At 36.2% G+C, this 24,018-nt stretch overlaps 1 protein-coding gene across 1 annotated transcript in view; it reads right to left on the reverse strand.

The window, feature by feature from the left end:
• The window catches only part of EML5 (EMAP like 5), a 161,916-nt gene that overhangs the window by 24,730 nt on the left and 113,168 nt on the right, over positions 1-24,018 (reverse strand). The window contains exons 22-31 of the mRNA XM_036277252.1: positions 16,376-16,528; positions 15,313-15,444; positions 13,534-13,622; positions 12,192-12,368; positions 11,143-11,344; positions 10,325-10,451; positions 7,256-7,270; positions 4,983-4,991; positions 3,134-3,212; positions 2,019-2,148 (exon numbers count right to left, since the gene is read on the reverse strand). Of these exons, the coding sequence (XP_036133145.1) occupies positions 2,019-2,148; positions 3,134-3,212; positions 4,983-4,991; positions 7,256-7,270; positions 10,325-10,451; positions 11,143-11,344; positions 12,192-12,368; positions 13,534-13,622; positions 15,313-15,444; positions 16,376-16,528 (1,113 nt within the window). The remainder of the gene's footprint in view (positions 1-2,018; positions 2,149-3,133; positions 3,213-4,982; positions 4,992-7,255; positions 7,271-10,324; positions 10,452-11,142; positions 11,345-12,191; positions 12,369-13,533; positions 13,623-15,312; positions 15,445-16,375; positions 16,529-24,018) is intronic.

Consider the following 24,018-nt stretch of genomic DNA (forward strand, 5'->3'; position numbering starts at 1 on the left):
AAAAAAAGAAAAATAAAGGACAAATGCCGCATTAACAGTTGGTCAATGACGGACTGCATGTAAGACAGTGGTTCCATAGGATTATAATGAGTTTAAACATTCTTATCACATAGTGACATTGTAATGTCACAGCGCAAGGTTTGTGGTGATGCGGGTATAAACAAACCCACAGCACTGCCAGTCATATAAAAGCACAGCACATACAATTATTGCCCTGGCCAGTGTGGCTCAGTTGGTTGGAGCATTGTCCCATACATGGAAGAGTTGAGGGTTTGATTCCCAGTCGGGGCAAATACCCAGGTTGTGGGTTCAATCCCTGGTCAGGGCACATATGGGAGGCAAATGATCCATGTTTCTCTCCCTTTCTCTCTATAATCAATGAAAAAAGCATATCCTTGGGTGAGGATTTAAATAAATAAGTGGATAGCACATATAATTATGTATACTACATAATACTTGATAATAATACTGACTATGCTATTGGTTTCTATATTTACTATACTATACATTCTATTATTTTAGTGTCCTCTTTCTACTTAGAAAAAGTATGTCTCTGTAAAACAGTAAGCCACGTCTCACTGGCAGCAGCCTCATGTAGCTCATGTTTACTGTGTTTCATTTTTCTCTTCTGCTTGATTTAATCTGTTATTTTATAAACTTAGTGCAGCCTAAGTGTACAGTGTTATAAAGTATGCAGTAATTTACGGTAATGCCCTCGGTCTTCACATTCACTCACCACTCACTCACTGACTCACCTAGAGCAACTTCCAGCCCTGCAGGCCCCTTTCATGCTCAGTGCCCTGTACAGGTGCACCATTTCTTATCTTTTACACTGTATTTCTCTACTGTACCTGTTCTATGTTTAGAAACACAAAGACCTACCACTGTGTTATCATTGCCTACAATATTCAGTATAGTAACATGCTATATAGGTTTGTAGCCCAGGAGCAATAGGCTAGACCATGTAGCCTAGATGTGCAGTAGCTTATGACAGAATCACCTAATGAAGCATTTCTCATCCCTTTCTAGCTTGTTTTTTCTTATTCTTATTCTTTTCTATTCTCTTTGAAAGATATGTGAAGCCTCACTTAAAGAAGATTTTCTGAGTGGCATATTTCAAATGACCCAAATCATTAAATGAAAAATTGCCACTGATTTCTGTGTGATCTTGGTGAATCTTTTTCTTTAGGGAACAAAAACAGAAAAATCATATTAATGATTACTACTGACCAAGAATGGAAGACTCTTTACCTAGTCAGAGTGAAGTTATCACAAGAAAAACCAGAAATGTTTAAACTATCTAATCTCTATTTTTACTTCCAACTTTCAGACTTTATGAAGTTTACATTTTTTTTGGCAATAAAAACAAATTCAGCCCAGCTGGTGTGGCTCAATGAATTGAGCGTTGTGCCATGGACTGAGAGGTCCCAGTTTGATTTCCTGTCATGGCACATGTCAGGGTTGCAGGCTAAATCCCCAGTAGGGGGCGTGAAGGAGGCAGCAGATGGATGTTTCTCTCTCATACGGATGTTTCAATCTCTCCCGTCCTCTCTCTCTCTCTAAAAAAATTAATAAAAATGAAAACAAACAAAAAACCAAATTCAAATTCAAAAAACAAACAAAAAACCCCCAGCAATCAACTCATCCAACATGCTACTTTCAATCACTATCAGAGACAACCATTCACATCATCCATTTTCATGTTAAGGTTGTGGGGAAATAGAATAAAGTAACAAATGGTTTCACTATAAGATATGGTTTCAACATACAGTAAACCTTAGCTTCTAATAGACACCTATGACCACTTTGCATTATGAAATCCTTTTCTGCTATTATACTCTATTAAGACTATAAATTTGGTTATCTGAAATGTTAGTAGAAAGTTCTACAGCATGAAATATTTATCTTCCAGGCTCATGCATTTTAATTATTTATAGTTTTAACATAGAACTTTAAGATGCTAAATAGAAAATCCTAAATTTAAGAAAAAGTAGGTTTGAAGAATCAGGGTTTCCTACCTGTAGCAACATTGTGCAGAATCCCAATGGAGGCAGTATGATAAATTATATCATCACCATCATTTAAATAGTGAACATTATTCCTACAGTCTCTGCCTCGATAGCCAAACACAAGCTCCAGCACAAGGTCCTATAATAACGATAACACCATTATATAAGTCCTTATGTCTAAATAGTCACCATTTTTTGTCATATACAGTACTGTCATAGTCAAACAAAATAAAGGCTGCATTTCTGATGTTTTACAAACTGCAAACACAAAGTTAAGCTAGACATACTTCTTTATATAACCTATTTTGGACAGCTAAAACACACAAACCTATTTTACAACATAAAGTTATAAAAATGAAAAGGAAATCAGAAGGTCATGATTCCAACAATTTGTTTTTAACATTTCATGAGTCAAACATTGAGATACTTCTGTCCAAAAGAAGAATATTCTGATTTGTGTTCATTAGTCAAAATATCTGATCTGTGCCTGGCCAGTGTGGCTCAGTGGTTGAGCATCAAACCACGCACCAAGAGGTCACCAGCTCGATTCCCGACCAGGGCACACGCCCAGGTTGTGGGCCCAATCCCCAGTGGGGGGCAAGCAGGAGGCAGCCAATGGATGCTCTCTTATCGATGTTTCTTTCTCTCTCCCTTCCTCTCTCTCTCTAAACTCAATAAAGAAACAAATATGTATCTGATCTGCATACGTAACACAGTATAAATTATGTCCAAGTGGTGTACTTCTAAGGATCCAAACAGTACATGGACATTGTTGCACAACATGAAGTACACCTTCCCTGATGACTCATGCATGCTTTCACTGGCCTTGTGAGGCTGAGTAAGGTAGGGAGTACACCAATCACCTTCCCATAGCTTGAATGCCTTGCTTTTGACCTGATTTAGCTCAGTTTGCTTGTTGCTGCCTGGGAGAAATGGAGGACATCAATCTAAAACTCAGACTTGAAAGTTAAACAATTTTTACAACCAAACAAAAAGAATTATTCAATATGTTTATTTTCATTAAAACTAAGGATAAAATTTGGGTATTTTAAATAAAGAAAACAGAATGACATTGGGATACATTTTAAAGTATAAGGCAACACTGGAGAATGTGTTTTCCTTACCTCTATGGGCCTCTTCTTCTTGCCAACATTGTTTGTCTGGAGTTTCTCTGGCTGTGGCGGGGCCCTGCTCACAGGGGGCCTGAAACAGGGAAGTGGGAATGAGGGGAGGCACCCATCATGGGTGCCTTCATGGAGCCTCCCTCACCTGCCTCCGGAGAGAAATGTTTAATACTCCTTCAAAAAAATCAACCCAATCTGTGTTGCTCACTAGACTGTGCCCTCTATATCTTGATATCTTCTAAAACACAAAGGTGGGAAGAAAATATTAAACCTTCTGGTTCATTTTACTTTTGATTTCTATGGTGTACATTTCATAGTGTAAATACTATACTAGCACAAGAGCAGGCTGCTTATAAAAATATACAAATGTTTTACACACTCAAAAACTTCTTGATGGGGTGCATTACCAACAAAGCCCGAATTAATGCTCTAAAGGATCTATTACAGTATTTTATGTATGGTTAGTATTAACAGATTATTCTTGATCTGAATTTTGAAAGTATTTCTATGAACTTTCTGTACTCTTTCGCAACAGAAATCATGTGTGAGTTCAGATTTGTAGTCTACCTGCTCCTCTGTGCCCTCCCCCTTCTCTTCTCCCTGCAGTCCCTAGCATGGCTGTGGCATTACCATCAACCACCAGCCAAGCAAGGCGCTTCACAGTTACACAGCACTGTAAAACATACCACACTCTACAAACGGTGATTACTATTACAACCCCCTCCAACTCCTTCTCTTCTCTTACCCTCAGCATTTACGAAACACTTATCAACTTCACCTACATAGTAGCTCCCTCTTCTGTTTCCAATGCTAGTTCAGGACCCATTCATAATGTCCCATTAGGTGTATAGACTTCCCAAAATGTGGAGGTTCTTCCCTAAAATTCTTTTTAAATTTAAAAAAAAAACCACCACATCATTTAGTGTTAACTGAGATAACCATTACTCAAATGTTTAATAACCTGAACACTGAATCTAATTCAATCAGATATCAACTACTCACTCCAAATTTTAAGCTAATATTCAAATTTTAACAACTAAATCAAGAAATGATACAAATTAAATTTCTATGAAAAAAATCCAACATTTATGAACAAGCCCATAAAAATAAAGGCATAACAATGATTTGTATTTTCAAAATGATTTTCAAGATATTTACCCATAAAAAGTGAATGAAGTGTTATATCTTGAACATGTAATATAAAGAAGTGTGTACTTTCACAGAAAGCAGAATGTACTGGTACATAAGCATGACTGGTGGGACAGAAATTAAATGCACTTACAAGACTATATAAAGAACTTTTCAAATTATCACAAAAAATTTTGGTTTCAAACCTTTTTCATATACTTATAAAACTGTATATACTTAATAAATATAATTGAAATTTATAATATTTAACTCAAAAATATTTCTGCCTGGATCATTTTAGAGAAGGACAGCAGCCTTGGCTCTGCTTCCTAGTCGTTTTGTTGAACTTTATTCAAAGTTATCATTTGACAGCTTTAAGAAGCAGGTAATTTTCATCTATACAATCCTGTGTAACAGTTAAGTATATTTTAATTTCTGTAAAGGTAATTCATATAAGATATATCATTGCTTAAAATTACATAGCTTGCAAAATTAAACAAGTTAAATGGATAAAGTTTTAGAGAAGCAGTTTCTTATGTAGTATGAATCAAATTAAGATGCTATTCACTTCAGAAATACTCATTTCAAAGGAGAAAAAAGTGAAAAACTGTCATTAAAGGTAAAGAGAACACCAAGTAACAAAGCTCATTAATGGGAAACATAAAAGAAGATAAAAATATAAAATTAGGCCTCATAAAACATAGCAAATAAAGAGGATTACCTGGAACCTCTTTTTAGCAGCAGATAAAAGAGGGAAAAGATTACAACACAGATTTGAACTTTAAACACTAGTAAAATACTTCCTGTAATAAAATATTTTTTTACATTTAATGCAGATAAGCTATACAGTATATATTAAAGGCCTACTGTTTTTATCTATTACTGAATATAAGAAAATACTTGTTATTCCATTAATGGCAGGGAAATAGAAAGGTGAAAAATAAAAATAAATGAGAATTCAACATGTTCTGTGTTATAAACATTAAAACTTGCCATTCTTATTTTTCTACAGGGCAATCTGAATTACAAGCAAAATATCAAAGCTTATCTTTGTTCTTAAGAAAGGGCAGTAAAATGTAACATCTCACTTAAAAGGCTGGTAGCATGGGAGCTGCTATAAGGAAATTGTTTACAGAGTCTAAGCTCCCCTTACTCTGACCCAAAGTTCAATTCGATCGAGCAGGCAGAGTGACTCATTCAGGACCCAGGCTGGATTTGGGATTTTGCTAGCAAAGGAGATAACTAAAAAAAATTTTCTTTTAATAACATAATGACCAAAACAGAACTGGAAGGGATTACAGAGGTCATCTCATCCATCCTCCCAGCAAAACCTGGAATCCACTTTACTTGTCTAGAACACCCCTTTACAGCACCAATGAGAAGTGATCATCTAAACTCCACATAAACATAGCTTGTGACAGGAAGGTCACTTCTGCATAAAAGCTGTTCACACCAAGGCAGCAATAGTTTCTCCACTTAGCTTTGATTTTTTGAAACAAGTGATTCCTACAACAATTAATTATTCTTTTTAAAAAATTTTTTTTCACTTATTTTTTGTTACAGATGTTTCTCATTTTTCCCCCATTGACACCCTCCTCCCTTTTCCCCCTGCCCCATCCCCAGTTTTGTTGTCTATGTTCATGGTCATGCACAAATGCATGTAAGTTCTGTGGTTTATCTCTTCCCACAAACCCCCCTCCTCTGAGGCTTGTCAGTCTCTATGTCTCTGGGTTAATTTTGTTCAGCAGTTTGTTTAGTTCATTATATTCTACAAATAAGTGAGATCATGTGATGGTGTTACCTCAAAAAGTTAAAAATGGAATTGCCATTTGACCCAGTGATCCCACTTCTAGGAATATACCCTAAGAAACCTGAAACACCAATCAGAAAGAATATATGTACCCCTATATTCACAGCAGTACTATTTACAATAGCTAAGATCTGGAAACAACCCAAGTGTCCATCAGTAGATGAGTGGATTAAAAAGCTGTGGTACATGTACACAATGGAATACTATGCAGCTGTAAGAAAGAAAGATCTCTTATCCTTTGAGATGGCATGGAAGGACCTGAAGAGTATTATGCTAAGCAAAATAAGCCAAGCAGAGAATTAAATATTCTTTATGTGAAGTGGCCTCCCAGATTTCCTTCATCCTGTGTACTTCCTTCTAGACTACTGTAAACTGCCAATGTTCCTTTAAAACACAGAAATCAGTTCCAAATAAGCTACTCCAGATCTGAGGCTAATCTGCATGTTTTATTTCTATTACAACAGTGTAAGAGTATATGGGCCTTTTTAGACATTGTATCACACTCCAAACTCGTATCACCTCCTGCATAAACAAAAACAAAAACAAACCCAGATAATTCCTGCTGTCTGCAAATTAAGGAGTGCCTAATATTTGAATTTCTATACAATCTGGTTTCAAATCTACTTTTTTCATCCTTATCTTCCAGCATTTTCCTAATGGCACCCTGTTTTTGTTTTTTAACTTCTAAAGTAGCTTTTTCCACATTGTTCTGTTTCAGAAACTAAAGACATTTTTATCTCACTAAAATAGCTACAGAAGTAACCCCAAGTTCTTTCTTGCACATGTTTTATTAAGCATACAAATGTTTTAAAATTCAAGAAGATATTAAACATGCATTAAATGACTTACAGGTTTATAAACTGAAACTTGTTCCACTGATAAAAATGTGTGGTTAACAGATTGTTTTTATGAGTTTCTGAAATGTAAGAAAAAACTGAAACTATCTTCAGTATAGGAGTCTTGAAAAATCATTTGTAAAATCAATAATCATAATAAAGACCCTTGTAAAAACACCCACATATTGTATCTGTAAAATACAACTCTTTCGTAGGGTTTGTCCTATTTCATTTTCTGATTCTTTCTTGACAAATGTAGTTCAGTGTTTTACAGGGAAAAAATATACCCTAAAGACCAAAACAAGAGTACATTTTTTCGTAAAGTATTTTTTTAAATAAAATACTCACCTTACTACCCCCTGCCTTCAAAAGGAGCAAAAGGAAAAACATAGGAAACATACATGAAAATTGATAAAGTGTGCCAGTTTAGTAAGCAGAATAAGGGCAACATAACAGAATTTTAAAGAAATAAAAGAGTGCCTAATTTTATGTCTTATTGTTTTGAATATTTTATTCAAAAATATTAAAAATTTGATTGACAATAAACTACTTTAAGTACATAAGATTTTTTCACAAATATTTAGAGAAAAAGAATAACAAAATTATTAAAGTAATTCATAAAAAAGTACCCCACAAAAGTATCAACCAATTAGAGTACTGTAGTCAAGTTGTCATCAGAAACATTTTCAAGTGAATATTTGACAAGCATTTGTTTTAACTGCTTTTAAAGTGTTTTGTTTCACATTTGATGACAATAATATATTTCATTTAAAATATGAAAACAATTATACTAATAATTTTCTCACAAATATATTCAAAGTTGGTAAAAAGAAATATCTTCTTCATTTTTATTTCCTTTGATTCTTTAATTTCATGAAAATGAAGACTCATAACTATGAATCAAATTACTGGCTGCTTCTGCCTCGACATTTTCAGCAGAATTTAGTAGAGCTGAATTATAATTTGAGAACAATGTGCAAAATAATTTCAAAAATAATTTTTAAAAGGTTATAAAAAATGCAAGCTAACAATGAAGATTACAGTTATGACAGTGTCAATCATCCTCACTGAGCAGTAAGATATTGTCATCTGTCAGAACTTGGGTCACTTCAGCAATGAGGAAGAAAATTTAAGTGTTTTACTATAAAAGATGGCCTACAGATTAAAATTAAATCATAGTTTCTGACATACAAAATTTATCTGATAAAAATTTTTCTTTAAAAATCAATATAATAGGCTTGGCCATTTTTTGCTCAGTGGCTAGAGCATCATTTTGAGGATCGAAGAGTCTTAGGTTCAATTCCCAGTCAAGGGCACGTACCTTGGTTTTGGTTTCAATTCCAGCCCAGTCAGGGTCATGTGGGAGGCAACCAATCAATGTGTCTCTCTCACATTGATATCTCTCTCTCTCTCTCTTTCTTGCTTCCCTCCCTCTCACTCTATCTAAAAAAAAAAAAAAAACCCTAAAAAACTAACTAAATAAAAATCAATATAATAAATGAAAAAGACTTATGGAAATGTCAAGTTCCTTCTCCCTTATGAAACAATTTTCACTTTTCATGATCTGGGTAATATAATTTCCTTTAAGTAATATTAAGCACTATATTGCAAATATTCTAATCAGGAACAGCCACATTTTCATATTAAAAAGTATTACTTTAATAAATACATATTAATTTCAGAAAGTATTTCAGTATTAACTAGATTACTTTGTATCTCATTCCACACGAGGGTCATTGGTAAAGACCTACTATCTAAATTCTTCATCTATATTATTTCATTTAAACTTTGAAATACTCCATAAATTAGAGATTATCATGATATTTTTACCTATGAGGAAACATATGCTTAGAGAGACTGAACAGTTTTTCAAGATCACACCACTGGTAAATGATAAAATGAATATTTTAACCCATTTGTCTGAATCAAAAAACCATGCCCTTTGCATTGTATTATACTGCCTCCTACCAAGTCACTTCAACCTTGAATCCAGTGCAAGTATTCAGATTATAGTTTGGCCAACTTTTTTGAAACATATCTCTAACTTCATGCTTTCCCCCTTTATACGTGATGACAATGTTGATTATCACCCATAAGGTGATTCCCTACTGCTATTTTTCGAAGTATACCATCAGCAAATGGGGCACCTGAAACAGCTGTGGAGGCAGCGCCACCTCAACACTCCACCTAGACCTTTCCTGGGAACTCTGAGGTGAATCTCTAGTTCTCTCCACTTCTCCATCACTATCACACACTTCTAGCTTCATCTTTCCCCTGAGTATTAAACCCCCAGGTGTAAACTCTAATCCTTCTGCCAATGCTTTCTTGTGACGTCATTTCTACCAGCCCATCTCTTCAGCACCACCCTCACCAATTACATAGTCACTTGAATGTTCCACAAATTCAGTTCCGTGAACACATCCCCTTTCAACTTTCCCCTCAAATATTCTTACAAACTTTTCATAATGAGGTTTCCTCATACAGCTTTCCACAGAAGAGGTCCTCTTGTTTTTACCTCCCACTCCTTCTTTGTTCCTCACTGCTGTTTCTACATGATTTTCCCTTTATCATCTCTTAAACCTTCTTTGCTTCTGAAATCCATGCCATTCACTGATCCATATGCCTCTTCACTGTCTTCTATCTTCACTAATGATTTTAAAGCATCAGGTTCACAATTTCTCTCGATCTGTCAACTCATTCAGAGACTTTATCAAAAAGTTGTCTCTTCATAAAATTACTGTCTACATGTCCTTATTGCTGACTTGCTGATTCCAGACAAAGGCCAATAATTCCCATTAGAGAGAAGCTATACTTTAACTTGCCTTTTTGAAAAATTTCTGAAATAAATCTATCTTTGATTAAAGGCACATGGCTCAAAAGGCCTTTTCAAAATTCAATATCTGCTCATGTGCTTCCTAAAAAATACTTAATATTGGATTCAATTTTTATTATCTCCCACAACCCCATTGCATACATTGATAACAGCAAATAAAATTCCTTTAATTATATACTTTCCATATAGCATTACTCTCTAAACTGCTTTCAAAAACAGTGTCACCACCAAAAAAGTATGTAAGAAAAAACATGTTTTCTTTTTTCTTTATTGATTTTTTAGGAAGAGAGAGATAGAAACATCAATGAGAGAGAAAATCAAATGCGTACCCCCACACTGGGGATTTGGCTCACAACCTGGGCATGTGCCCTGACCGGGAACCAAACTAGTGACCTCTTGGTGCATGGGCTGATGCTCAACCACTGAGCCACACAAGCCAGGCAGAAAGAACATGTTTTCTAAGAGGTGCTAGGGACTGTATAATGAAAGAGCACCATTGTTACTTGGTTTTTGCAAAAATTCATTCAGTTAAACAATAAATAGCAATATCTTTTTCTTCATCTAGTTTTAAACTTGACTGTTACCTCTCATCAATTGAAGGTTCTTTTTGTTGTAAATGAGGCTTGATTCCCAACATTGGACGAATATTTGTTGATAAGGCCCTGATGGTATAACTGATTTCATTCTCCCTTGTAACATCACTGTCATAGCCTACCATTAAAATGTAAGAATTATTCATTAGGTGATAACTGAAGAGACTAAGTATAATCTTATAATTCAGATACAAGGATTTTCAATGATATGAAATAAGTTAAATAAACTATATTACAGCCAAATTATAAAATAATATACAGCTAGTAAAGATGTAGAAGAATATTTAATGATATATAACAACATTTTCTAAGTATTACTAAGTGATAATACCAGGCTTCAGAAAATAAGTTTAATATGATACTATTTTTGTTAAAAACAAACTATATATATAAATGCACATACCCTTATAAATAGACTCCAAAATGTTAACAGAGGTTGCCTCTGAGAGGTCAAATTATGAATGCTGTGTTTATTATTTACTGTAAAATGCATTTTATAGTTTTTCTATAATGAGCTGGTATTATTGGTATATTAGGAATTATTTTAAAATGAGGTTAGATACTATATAATTTTTAACAGTACTTATTTAAGAATAATTATCTTACATTTGTAGATAAAGAATATTTAAGTCATCAGTACATGAGAGCCTGTTACTCTTGCATCACAAAACCAATTTTGGTGTTAAATAGACCAAATGTAAAAACACAATTATTCAAACATTGTTCTTACTTTAGCTTCTGCAGTTTAAAGCAGTGTACTCATTCCATTTCTATGTTCTAGGTAAAATATGACATATGAAACAACATACCGCCATCTTCTTCTGAACCTGTATCAGACTCTTCACTATCACAAGGCCTTTTTTCTCGATGGCTCTCCACTTCATTTGTCCATACCATTAAAGACATATCTGCACCTCCTAAGGTAACCAACATGCTGTCATCGTAAGTCCAGCGAACATTGGTGACATGTGTACTATGAGCCACATACCTCTTAAATTTTCCAAATTTCCCCTAAAGATAAAAAAAGTCAAAAAGTCTTTCTAAGAAATTTCATCACTTGAAAACTTTCAGTTACAATTTTGAAATTCTTTCTTAATGTATGATTAGGAATTAATTATAAATAAAACATAAAAAATTATAAAGTACTAAAATTCACCAGAATAAAAAATAACAATTCCCAAGCTGGTGAGGGCAGGATACAACCAAGTAGTACCATGGACATAACTTTTTTAGAAATTAACTTGATATTCTGCATTAAAAGCATAAAAATGTTGACCTTTCACTTACCAATCCCCCCTTTAGAGATCTATGCTAAAAAATGCTATGTGTGCAAAAATTATTTACCATAGTATTTACTTATAGCAGTGAAAAACTTTATATACATTCAATGTTCATTACAGTAATACTAGCTAATTACAGTGCATATTTATGGAATAGTACAAATCTATTAAAAACAATGGCTATGCAGACATATTGTTGAAAATAGAAACAATGATTTAGAAATCAGAATGTAAATATCCATGTTAATATGGAATGTAAATATCCATATTAACAGAAGTAATTATCAATCATTTTGGTATATACCCATGTAAATATCTTTTATCTTAATTCATTTGTGTTTTTGTTTGTAAACACCAAAATGAGAATGCATTTTTCTTTTAAATATCAAGAAAAATACAAGTTCTAGATACAGGTAACTTTTAAATCCAAAACACTAGCATTATCAAGTTATAGAAATAAATATCGAAGTAATGTGTCATAGCAGGTTTCAGATGGACATGTTTTCAAGGATGTTAATATAACCACAGTTATAATGATAATCATTAGAAGAGTTAAAAAAAAAACAAAAAACACATACTTTAGCAGGATATTTAAATAACTTCACAAATCCCAAATCATCCCCAGTAGCTAGAACCATCTTGTCATTGGTTAGGCAAGAGGCAGTTACATCTGTGACTTCTCCAATTACTGGCCAAATTCCCTCACAGCATAAACCAAGCACACTTGTCCATGATGCCCAACCAATTTTTTCTACCTAAAAAGGAAAAAAAAAATGCGGTAAGTTTGTAATATCTAAATCTAAAATTTAACAACTAAATCTGAATTTTTTTTTGTAATTATGTCATAAGTAAAATAAAAAATTTAATTGAAAATTATTAGTTATCTTAATTTTATAGCTTCCCAAATCTTCTAGATCCTGCAGAAAAATTTTAACATAACATTACTCAAGATGTACTTATTATAGATCCACTGTGTGTACTTTAGATAATAAGCATAAAGTGATAAGAAATAAGCCTATTTCTGCTCTTTGAATAATCAAGAAACATATTCTTACCCTTCATGTCTAAATTGCTACCAATACATTACAAATGTTTTCCAATTAATCACTGTTGGAAATGAAGAACTTTTAGTTACAGTCTCTTCCTTATTAAGCCACTCTCATGTTACATTTGTTTAACCTCTCTTCTTCAGCCATGTCATGTCAAAAACTTTTGCTAATGTTGTCAGGCACAAAACTGAACACAGTTTCTTCAAACAGGAATTTGCCAACAAGAATTTCAAGCATTTGGGTTTGAAAAGATTTGGTCAACCTGCATACTCTAACCTTAGATGTCATGACATCTGTTTGCTATCACATGCTTCTTGTCCTTTGAGGAAAGTAATAGGAGCACGGCTAGATATACAAGCAATTTATTCCTTTTCTTAATACAGCATCTCTTCCTTTACCCATCTATGTAGTCTGACCCCCTCCCCCCCCAAAAAAAAATTCAGAAAAAGAATGTCCATAATCTGAATAATCTGAGAGCAGGCTTTATGTGTAACTAAATGATGGTGGGCATGAGTTTATTTTTTAAAAGAAAACACTATTTTTTTTAATTACAAAAGTGATAAATGTTCATTGCAGAACATTTAGAGAATAAGATAAGCAAAGAGAAGTAGAAAAAAAAGCATCACTAACAATCTTCTGTTCTATTAAAATAACTGTTAAAAAAATTTCCCCCATTTCTTTTCTTTTTATTAGTTAACTTTTTTTACAGATGTCCCTCCTTCTTCTCCATTGACATCCTCCACCTTGCTCCCACCCCCTGCCCCACCTTCACAGTACTGTTGCCTGTGTCCACTGGTTATGCATATAGTGGGCATCAGTGTTGTAACCATTTTCAGTCATACCGACATTACTTGCAGTGCTATTTTCCTACCTCCACACTGGGGATGGTCTGTCTTTTCCCTCTGGGAGCTTCAAAGAATAACTGTTCTTTAGCACCAGTGTTAACCTGTAAAAGCTTTCCTTAAAAAGGAGGTAAAAAATATATATATAAATATATAATCTTTTATGTATAATTTTGTAGTCTTAAAATAGAGACTATTACAAGCGTAACTTGAAATTATAAAGAAAACAACTTAATAAACTTCCAGTCTATAAAAATATGAACCTTATATATTAAAAGAAAGACTACTAGTTAATAAAAACTACAAAACCCTATGATAAATTTAAAAATGCAAATGAAAGAAAAGAGAGATAATTTTTCAACTAGCCGTGTCAAAATTAAAAAAGATTTAATAATTCAAGTTGCTGCTATGGGTATGAACCCTGATGTTGGGCATGTAATCTGATACAATTGTTCTAGAAGAAAGTTTGGCATTTGAATAAAGTTTTCAAGTGTGAAAAAATTATATATACATATATAAAATATAAATACATATACAATTAGTACTATGTTTAACTTTTATGGGAAAAATTAAGCTTAAACATGAAAACCATTTTCCTCTGCAGTCAACATATATTAAGAGCACTTGATTTGTTAATTTCCATTTAATTAATTAAATTCATAAGTGATTTTACTTTTGTGTATGTATATACATAAAAACTATTTATGTGGTTATGCATATAAAAAACTGTAGAAAGTAATTGTGGAACTTTAAAAAATTTGTTCTACTTGAAAAAACTTTAAGCCCTGGCCAGTTTGGCTCAGCGGTTCGAGTGTCGGCCTGTGGTCCAGAGATACCCGGGTTCGGTTCCCGCTAAGGGCACATACCTCGGTTGCAGTTTGTCCCCGGCCCTGGTTGGGTCGTGGGGGTGGCAACCACTTGATGTGTCCCTTTCACATCGATGTTTCTCTCGCTCTCTCTCCCTCCCACCCTATCTGAACAACAACAAAAAAATGTCCTCGGGTGAGGAAAAATAAATAAATAAATAAAATAAATTTTAGAAAAAACTTTAATTTACAATACTAGATTTATAGAAAATACAAACCAAAAACCCTTAAAAATGGCCCTGGTCAAGTACGACAATTGATTAGAATATCGTCCAGATACACCAAGATTACGTACGGTTCAATCTCTGGTCAGGGCACATACAAGAAGCAACCGATGAATGCATAAATAAGTGGAACAAAATCAATGTTTTTCTCTCTTCCTTCCTCATTCTCTCTAAAATCAATTTTAAAAAATTCTTAAAAATGGAGCATTTAAAATATTTAGCTTATCCAACTTATTAAACACTGTCATATGCCATGCATTCCGTGAAAACACAGATACTCATTAAATTCTATATGGTATACAATTACTACTATAATTTTTAGATGTTAATTATAATTTATATCAAACAATGGGGAAATAACTTTAAAATTCTCACTAACATAACTATTTTCCCAATTTTCAGTTACTATTCATATCAAACTTTTCTGACAAATACCAGAATGGTTAAAATTTTTTTTGATAACATTTAGATTACTTTACAAATTAAAGAATTTATACTTACTATACTAAAACTGCAATTACACTAGGAGTAATACCGAAAGTCTAAAATCATGGCATTTATCTTCAGATGTGAAATAAAGCAGTGGAAAATAATTTTAAGAACAGTTTTTTTTTCACAGTGCTTTTGAACTCATCTGTTGAATCACTTTGTTTCTCTAAATTAGCAATATTAAATAAAATGAAGCTTTTATAAAATAATTAGTTATTTAAATTCCTACCTCTACTGTCCCAGTCAATATGGGTTATGTAACTTGTAGCGCCTTTGCATGTTCCCACTCGTTTACTGCTCATCACATTATATATATCTATAAAGCTATCATGGGATGCTACTGCAAGATATTTTCCAGAACCTGTAATAGAAAAATATTTGCCTGACATTTTCTACATTTAGAAATGTTTTTTACACTGTATAACTAAAGTTAATGTACTCAGTTGTTTTGTAAGTTATAACAAGATATATGTGTCAAATGGTAGAAGGTAATACTTTAAAAGTATATTCTAATTAACAAAAAATACATTTTTTAGTGTAGTAAAGTAGTTTAGTAGAAAGCAAATGTCAAAACTTATATACAATATAATTTTGGTACACTTTGCATTTAACCAAAAAAATAAAAACCTTCTAAATTTACAGAAGAAAAATAAATAAATCAAGATCAGTAAATTTTGCCTTAACATTAGTAATTCCTACATTACCATAGGTTTTGTTATAGATAATGAATACATAGAAACTGATGAAACAAAACTGTAATTTCAAAAACATTAAGATTAAAATGAAGACAGTCCATCCAATCCCTTTATGTTACAAATGAAGAAATTGAAGCGCAGAGAAGTGCCTGGGCCAAAGTAACACAGAAAACTAAGTGAAAGAATTGGCACTAAAAGTATTTTGCCACTGATCAACTACAGGGGTTTTACCTCTCACCACAATACCTCTTCTAATAAAAAAAGAAGTAAAATTCCTAGACAAAATAACAGTTAATAGCCTTGACTGGTGTGGCTCAGCTGGATAAGTATCATGCCATGCACAGAGTGGTCAACTGTCTGATTCCCAGTCAGGGCACATGCCTGGGTTGTGGGCTCAATCCCCGCGGGGGGGGGGGGGGGGGGTGCGTGCAGGAGGCAGTCAATCAATGTCTGTCTTTTACATGGATGTTTCTATCTCTCTCTAAAAAATCAGTAAAACTTATTTTAAAAAAATCATTAATAAAAATTACATACTTATTTATTTACTCATTATCAGACCCAAGTTAATAATCAAACATGATTTCAATGGACTCTTACCTGGTGAGAATCGAATATCTGAAATTATCTCTTTTCTGTGATGAAAAGATACAAGATCCTCGAGAGTATCTGCATTTGCCATTAAAAAACTCCCATCACTGAGACCTACAGCTAAAGCTTTACCATCAGGAGAAAAACAGCAGCATCGTCCACCTAAAACAGAAAGATGGCCTATGTCAGGTGATTTTATTAAAAAAAAAAGTATGGCCCCAGCCAGTGTGGCACAATGGTTAGAGTGTTGGCCCATGCACCAAAGGGTCATGGGTTCAGTTCCTGGTCAAGAGCAGGTACCTGGGTTGCAGGTTCGATCCCTGGCCTCAGTTGGGGTGTGTGTGGGAGGCAACCAATTGATCTCTCTCACATCAATGTTTCTCCCCCCCCCTTCCCTCCCACACACTCTAAAAAAAAAGGAAAAAACATCTTCAGGTGAAGATTTACAACAAAAAACATGTGTTTTAAAGAACCTTTAAGCCCAGCCGGTGTGGCTCAGTGGTTCACTGTCAACCCATGCACCAAGAGGTTGCCTGTTTGATTCCCGGTCAGGGCACATGTCCAGGTTGTGGGCCAAATCTCCAGTGGGGGGCGTGCAGGAGGTGGCCAATCAATCAATCTATGTTCTCTCTCATCCATATTTCTGTCTCTCTCCCCCTCTCCCTTCCTCTCTGTCTACAGATCAATAAAGAAAAAAAAAGAAACTTTAATTTCAAAGAGGATTACTATATTTTATTACAGCCCCAAATCAGTATTCAAAAGGAATCAAGGGAATCCAGATAATAAAGTTTTCTACTGAAATCTGTCATACGGAATTCTAAGCAATAATTAATACAAACCATTCCCTCTTCTGAAAGTAACAAAAGCAAGTACTGATACTCACCTTAAAAGAAATTAAGTTGTTGGAAAAAGAGTGAGAGTTTTTAACTAACAAAAAAAGCCAATGACATATGTAGAAAGGTTGGGGGGTGGGGGGCTACCTTTGTAGTTTCTGTCCAACAAATCAGATTATTTAAGATACAAAGTCATCTTTATAAAAATACTTGCAAATATAAAATAATCTGAAAACAAGCAATTATTAGTTGAAGGTGGGAAGATCTATCTATACATGTTTCAAAACCACACATGAAGAAATAATAATGCTAATATTATTTATTTTTAAAAATAAGGGTTAATACTGCATTGGCAAACACGAAAAAAGTGGATGCAGCAGGCACATTAAAAAACTCTAAGACTTGGTACCTTGTGGAAAATTTGGAAAGGGAGGGATGGGTGGGGTACAGCTGTTACAGAATGAAAAGTTACAGAATGAATTGAGGACAAGTCGTCATTAATTATCAATGGTTTCTGAGATTAAGAGTCAAGAGCTGACGACCTGGAGCAAGGACAGCAACAGAGATGATGAGAAATGGCAGAATTTAGATATACTTTGAAGATCAAGCCGACAGGACTTTGACAAACTGGGAGTGGACTGAGAAAAAGATAAAAGTCAAGGCTATGTTTTTGTTAAACAGTGATGTCATTTACTGAGATGGGAAAAAATTAGGAGAGGTACAGTGTTCGGTTTTCTATCCATTAAGTTAAGGATGACTATGGAAAATTCAAGCGAAGACATGATGGAGCCAGTCTGAATATTAATACTTCTCTGGAGCTTCAGGGAGAATAAGCTAGGGATATAAATATGGGAGGTAGTAGCATACAGATAGCAGTTATAGCCAAGAAACTGGATAAAAACTTATTAATTTATTGCCTCTCAGCTCCAAATCCACACTTCTTTTTCCTGCTATGTGATACTGGAGCTGGACCCTGTAGACATTTTTTCCTTTGCCAGCTGCCTTGATTTTGGCCAGTAGAAGGTGCTGAAGGGCCCTTACAAGGCAAAAGCAGAAGGAAAAGACCTCTCTGGGGCACTGAAGGTGACTTTCTCTGCCACCATAGCAAATCAGCCCTTGGCAAGTTTCTTTTCCACTGGCAGGTTGTATGTTCCTGTGACTCGCACATCCTCTCCAAAGAGATCTGAATCCCAGCCTGGGGAAGAGGGGAAGAGTCCATCCCCTAAGTTCATTCCTTGTTCATCACCTACCACTAGCCCTATGGGTGGTAGCTAGCTGCCTTTTCTGCAGATGCTACTTCTATACCCCTTAAGAATCCTCTTTTACCCCTTTTAGTAGTTAACCACCTTTTATTAGTTAACACTTCATATTGAATTTTCCCTGTTCAAATTACTGGGGCTGTTTTCTGTTTCTTGACTGATAGTCAAGAAATTCTATCAATAGTCAATTGGTACTGACATGGTCATAGGAGACAGAGCCCTGAAGATAGGATTTCTGGAACTGGTTTAGTCATGTCTTTGGGCTTGAGCACAGTGCTAAGTCCTTGCCAATGGGAAGTGGGATGCTAATAACACAAGATATGCACTGGCACCCTGGCCAGTTTTGCTCAGTGGTTACAGCGTCGGCCAGCAGACCAGAGAATCCAGTGTTCGGCTCCTGCTAAGGGCATGTACCTTGGCTGCAGTTTGTTCACAGCCCCGGTTGGAATCATGTGGGTGGCAACTACTCGATGTGTCTTTCTCACAATAATGCTTCTCTCTCTCTCCCTCCCTCCACTCTATCTGAGGATAAATGCAAAAATGTCCTTGGGTGAGGATAAAATAAAATAAAACAAAAAATAAAATAAATAAAAACAAGATATGCAGTGGCATAACAAATAATCGAGTTATGTCCTATGGTTAGTTGTGATAAGTATCTACTGAAATAAGTGCCCTAGGAGTCCAGGAGGCTGTTGTCCTCGACCATTACAAAAATAACAACAACTACAAAGACTGTATTCTACAACTGTGTGCATGGAACATTTACAGAAAGAAGTAGTAAGCTCAGGTCCTTAAACTCTCAGCACGAGTCATGGTCTGAACAGAGAGAGAGCTTCCAGGCAAATCTTAAAAAAAATCTCTGATAGGGCTGATACTGCTGAAAATTAAATACAAAATTCAACTGTGTCAGTTTAAAATTTACAATGTAAAATCACAGCCTCACCAAGTTTCTTATATGAAAGCGCACTAGCTGAGAAGAAAGGGAACACTGAAACCTGGAATGAGAGCACCGGGTTGAAACAGACAAAGCTAAGAATGTGAACTTACATGTCACTCTGAGTCTGCTGGCCAGCGCAAACAGCTTGCTCTCCCGTTTATGAGAAGACTGACTTCCTGAGGCAGACACCTTGGCAAGGGGACACTTAAGCTTCTGGAGAAGCATCACGGCCACTGCTCTGCTGTCACTAGGCCCCCTCATGGATCAAAGCTCAGCATGTTCCAGAGCAGAAGCTGGAAAGCTTCCACAAAGGCCCAGACAGCAAACAATTCAGTTTTGTGGGCCACGTGGCCTCTGTCACAACTACTCAGCTCTGCTGTTGTAATGCAAACACAAACCTCAATAATACATAAATGAATGGGCATGACTTTGCTTCAAAAAAACTTTATTCACAAAATCAGGATGTGGCTGTATTTCATCCATGGGCTAACCCCTGATACAGTGTAGAGGAAGGACTCCAGAAGCTTAGGAAGGTAAAGATGTTAAAATAGATTTTTCATATGCAACCTGCACACCCACCCACTATCTACATCCCCCCAAATAGTCTAGAAAATAATCCTTTCATGAAGGCATTGAGAAATACATTAATTAATGGCAACATCTGATCGTTGGAAAGCTCTGTGACTGTCCTCCTATATAGGTCTGGAATGGGAGGTGTCACCATTAATATGGGATCCCTGATTCCACTGGGATGATCCTGCAGAAGCAGAGGCCAAGAAGTATCATTTAACCCACCAAAAACAAGGTGTCTTATTTTTAGCAAAAAGGCAGCAGGGATGTACTGATAATCAGAATGTTCGGGCCCGTGGGGGATTTCTGTTGGTGGCTAATTTATCATGATGTCTCCGGAAATGAAACAGATGAGTAGGCAACTAGATTAGTGTTTGACCTATAAAACAGAAAAAACTCCACACTAGATGGCTAAAAATCCTGACTTAAATCACCACAACAGAGTCACAATTTCTCAACCAGTTTTCAGGCCTGAGCCAATTCATATACTCAGAGCCCCTTAACTGAAGGGAAGGCCAGGTCCATCGAAGAAGAACCCTGTAGCATTGCCACAGTATATAATGTACCTTTTCTTCCAAGCATCCATGGCCACTTACTAGAATGACTGTGACTGAGGAAAGGCAACATCCAAACATTCAGGCATTACTAGACACAAGCTCTGAACTGAACTAATTTCTGAAAACACAAAATGCTGCTGCTGTACGCCAGCCAAAGTGGGGCCTCATGGTGATCACGTGGTAGATGAAGTTTTAGTCCAATTGTAAATCACTGTAGACTGTGGACCCCACCCAATTCCTGAATTTGAATAGATACACTTGGCAACTGGTAAGGTCCTCTATGCTGGCTCTGTGATCCATGGGGTGAGGACCGGAAGAATTAAGTGAAAACCCTGGAAATTCCTCTCTCTACCAAAACAATAAGCCAGAAGCAAAACTGCAAGCTTGAGAACTGCAAAAATCAATGACACTTCCTATGATCTGAAACAGCAGGAGTGAGTACACCTGTCCTATCATCTTTTTTTTTTTTTATCCTCACCCGAGGACATTCTTCCATATTTTGTTCAGAGAGAGTGGGAGGGAGGGAGAGAGAGAGAGAGAAACATCAACGTGAAAGGGACATATCGAGTGGCTGCCACCCACACGACCCAACCAGGGGACAAACTGCCACCGAGGTACGTGCCCTTAGTGGGAACCGAACCCGGGTCTCTCCGGACCGCAGGCCGATGCTCTAACCACTTAGCCAAACCGGCCAGGGCTGTCCTATCATCTTTAAAACTTGCTTGTTTGGTCTGTGCTGAAATCAGATGGACTTTAGATTATAACTATGGATAATAATTTATTCAGGTAGGGACTCTAATTGAAGCTCCTCTTCCAGATGTATTCTTCTAGATCTTTACTAGAACAAATTAACACAACCTTTAGCATTTTGCATGCAGCCATCACCCTGGTGAATGCTTTATTCTCCATACCAATTTGTAAGGACCACCATAAGCAGTTTGCTTTTACCTGGCTTGTATCTGTGTACACCATCAAAGCCTTGCCTCAGGGCTATTTCAACTCTCCTGTTCTTTGCCATAATATAGTCCACAGAGATCCTGATTGTCTTGCATTCCATAAAACATCTCAACGGTCCACTACATTGATGACATTATGTTGAATGGATCTGGGGAGCAGGAAGCAACAAGTACTTTAGATGCCTTAGTAAGACATAAGTAAATCAAGAGAGTAGCAGATCATTCCCCCAAAATTCAGGGACCTGCCACCTCAGTGAAGTTTCCGGGGATCCAATGATCTGGAGTATGTCAAGATATTCTTTCTAAAGTGAAAGTCAAGTGGCTCACCCCCACTTCACCTACCACAAACAAAATGAGCAAACTGCTTGGTAGACCTTTTTGGAAGCAACATAAACCACATCCAAATGAGCTATCTATCAAGTCACTTATAAGGCTTCCAGCTTTCAGTGGGGATCAGAATTAGAAAAGGCAAGCTGATTCCTACTTGGGCCTTATGACTCAGCAGGTCCAATGATACTCAAAGTGTCCTTGGTAAACAGGGATGCTGTATGGAGCCCGTGGAAAGCTACCAAAGGAGAATCATATTGCAGAGCTCTCAGATCTGAGAGAAAATCCATGCCCTCCTCTACAAATAAGTCCTTTCCTTTTGAGGAGCAGCTTCTGGTTTGCTACTAGGTCTTGTTAGAGAGTAAATGCCTAACTGTGGGATACAGGTAACTACAGGTCCAGAGTTTCCTATCAGGAACGGAAAGTTACGTGACCAACCTAAACATACACTGGTTGTGTGCAACAGCAATCGATCAGGTGGAAACAGTATATAAAAGACCAGGCTTGGACAGATCTCGAAGTTACAAGTAATTTGCATGAACATGTCTCAGAATCCTTCAACAATAATTCTCGCGGCAATGCCTCCTCTCTCTCTCAGTCCATACCTATGATCTCACAGGTAGGTATTCCTTATGATCAGTTGACTGAGAAAGAAAAAGTTTGAGCCAGATTTACAGATGTTTCTACACAGGATGTTTGTACCCATTTGAAAGCCTTACAGCCCCCTGAGCCTGAAGGGCAGTGGTAAAGGTAAAACTTCCCAGTGGGTAGCAATTCAAGCAGTACAATTGGTTTTCCATTTTTATAGTAGGAAATGACAGATGGAAAGATTTACACTGATTCATTAACAATTGCTGGATGAACTTCAGTTAAGGACTGGAAAAAATGGGTGAAAACCGAAGACAAGGAAATCTGGAAAACAGATGTGTGGATAAAACTCTCAGAAAGGACATAAGCTGTGAAGGGTTTCTCTGTAGAGGAGGCTCTCAATATTCAGATGGACAAAATGATATGCTTTGTGGATATCAGGAGGCCTCTTTTCCTGGCTAGCTAGCACTTCCTCAGTGGACTTATGGTGGCAAGAATGGATTCTATGCTTGGGTTAAAAAACATGGACTTCTCTTTACCAAGGCTGATCTTTCCACCACTACTTCTGAGCATCTCATCTGCTAACAGTAGAGACCAACTGAACCTCTGATATGGCACCATTCCCAAGGAGACTAGCTTGGTGCATGTTGATTACACTGGACCTCTTCCGTTTTGGAGGGGTCAAAGATTTATCCTCACTGGAATAAACGTGAATTCTGGATTTTCCTTCTCTGCCCATATGCTCCACTAGCACCACCATCCATGCTTCTGATTAAGGAACTCATTTCCTAGCAAAGAACGTGCAGCGTTAGGTTCTTGCCCACAAAATTAAGTGGTTTCATCACATACCCCTGGTAACTCAGAGAAAGCGGCTAACACTACAATGCAGTGGCTTACTGAAAACCAATTTATGGCACCATTTGGGAAACAACGCCCTTAAGACAGGTTTCTGTCTTAAAGGATGCGGTATATGCTTTGAATCACAGACCATTACATATGGGTGCTGTCTACCTCACAGCCAGCACACATGGGTCTGGAAGTAGAGTAGGGAGCCGCTCTTCTATTTTATCTAGTAACCAACTTGCAAAATTTTGTTTTGCATCCTGGCAACTCTGACCTTTGTTAATTTGGTTTTAACTTCCCAAGAGCAGGGAGAATGGTTTCACCAGGGGATACAATGTTTCCACTGAATTGAAGCTAAGACTGTACCAGGCCATGTTGGGCAACTTATGCCACTGAACCACCAGGCAAAGGAAGGGGTTGTTACTCTTCTGCTGGAGTGATGGATCCTGATTACAAAAGGAAACTGAGTTACTACTATACAATGAGGGCACAGGGGACTGACTACACATGGATCCCAGGGGATTCGCTGGGATGCCTTCCATGGCCAGGGGTAAAGCTTTATTCACAACAACGGCAACAAGAAAAACAAACAAACAGGCATAGATATTGAGATTTCATATCATTCAGTAATGAAGGTTTGGTTCACTCCACTAGTCAAGTAACTAACCACCTAAGGTTCTCACTAAAAGCAAAGAATGTATGGAATGGGTAATGGAAGAAGAAAGTCACAGATATCAGCCACAACCTATAACCAGTTACAGAACAGGAACTATACATAAATG

Source organism: Molossus molossus, unplaced genomic scaffold, assembly GCF_014108415.1.
Source record: "Molossus molossus isolate mMolMol1 unplaced genomic scaffold, mMolMol1.p scaffold_m16_p_1, whole genome shotgun sequence".
Lineage (NCBI taxonomy): Eukaryota > Metazoa > Chordata > Mammalia > Chiroptera > Molossidae > Molossus > Molossus molossus.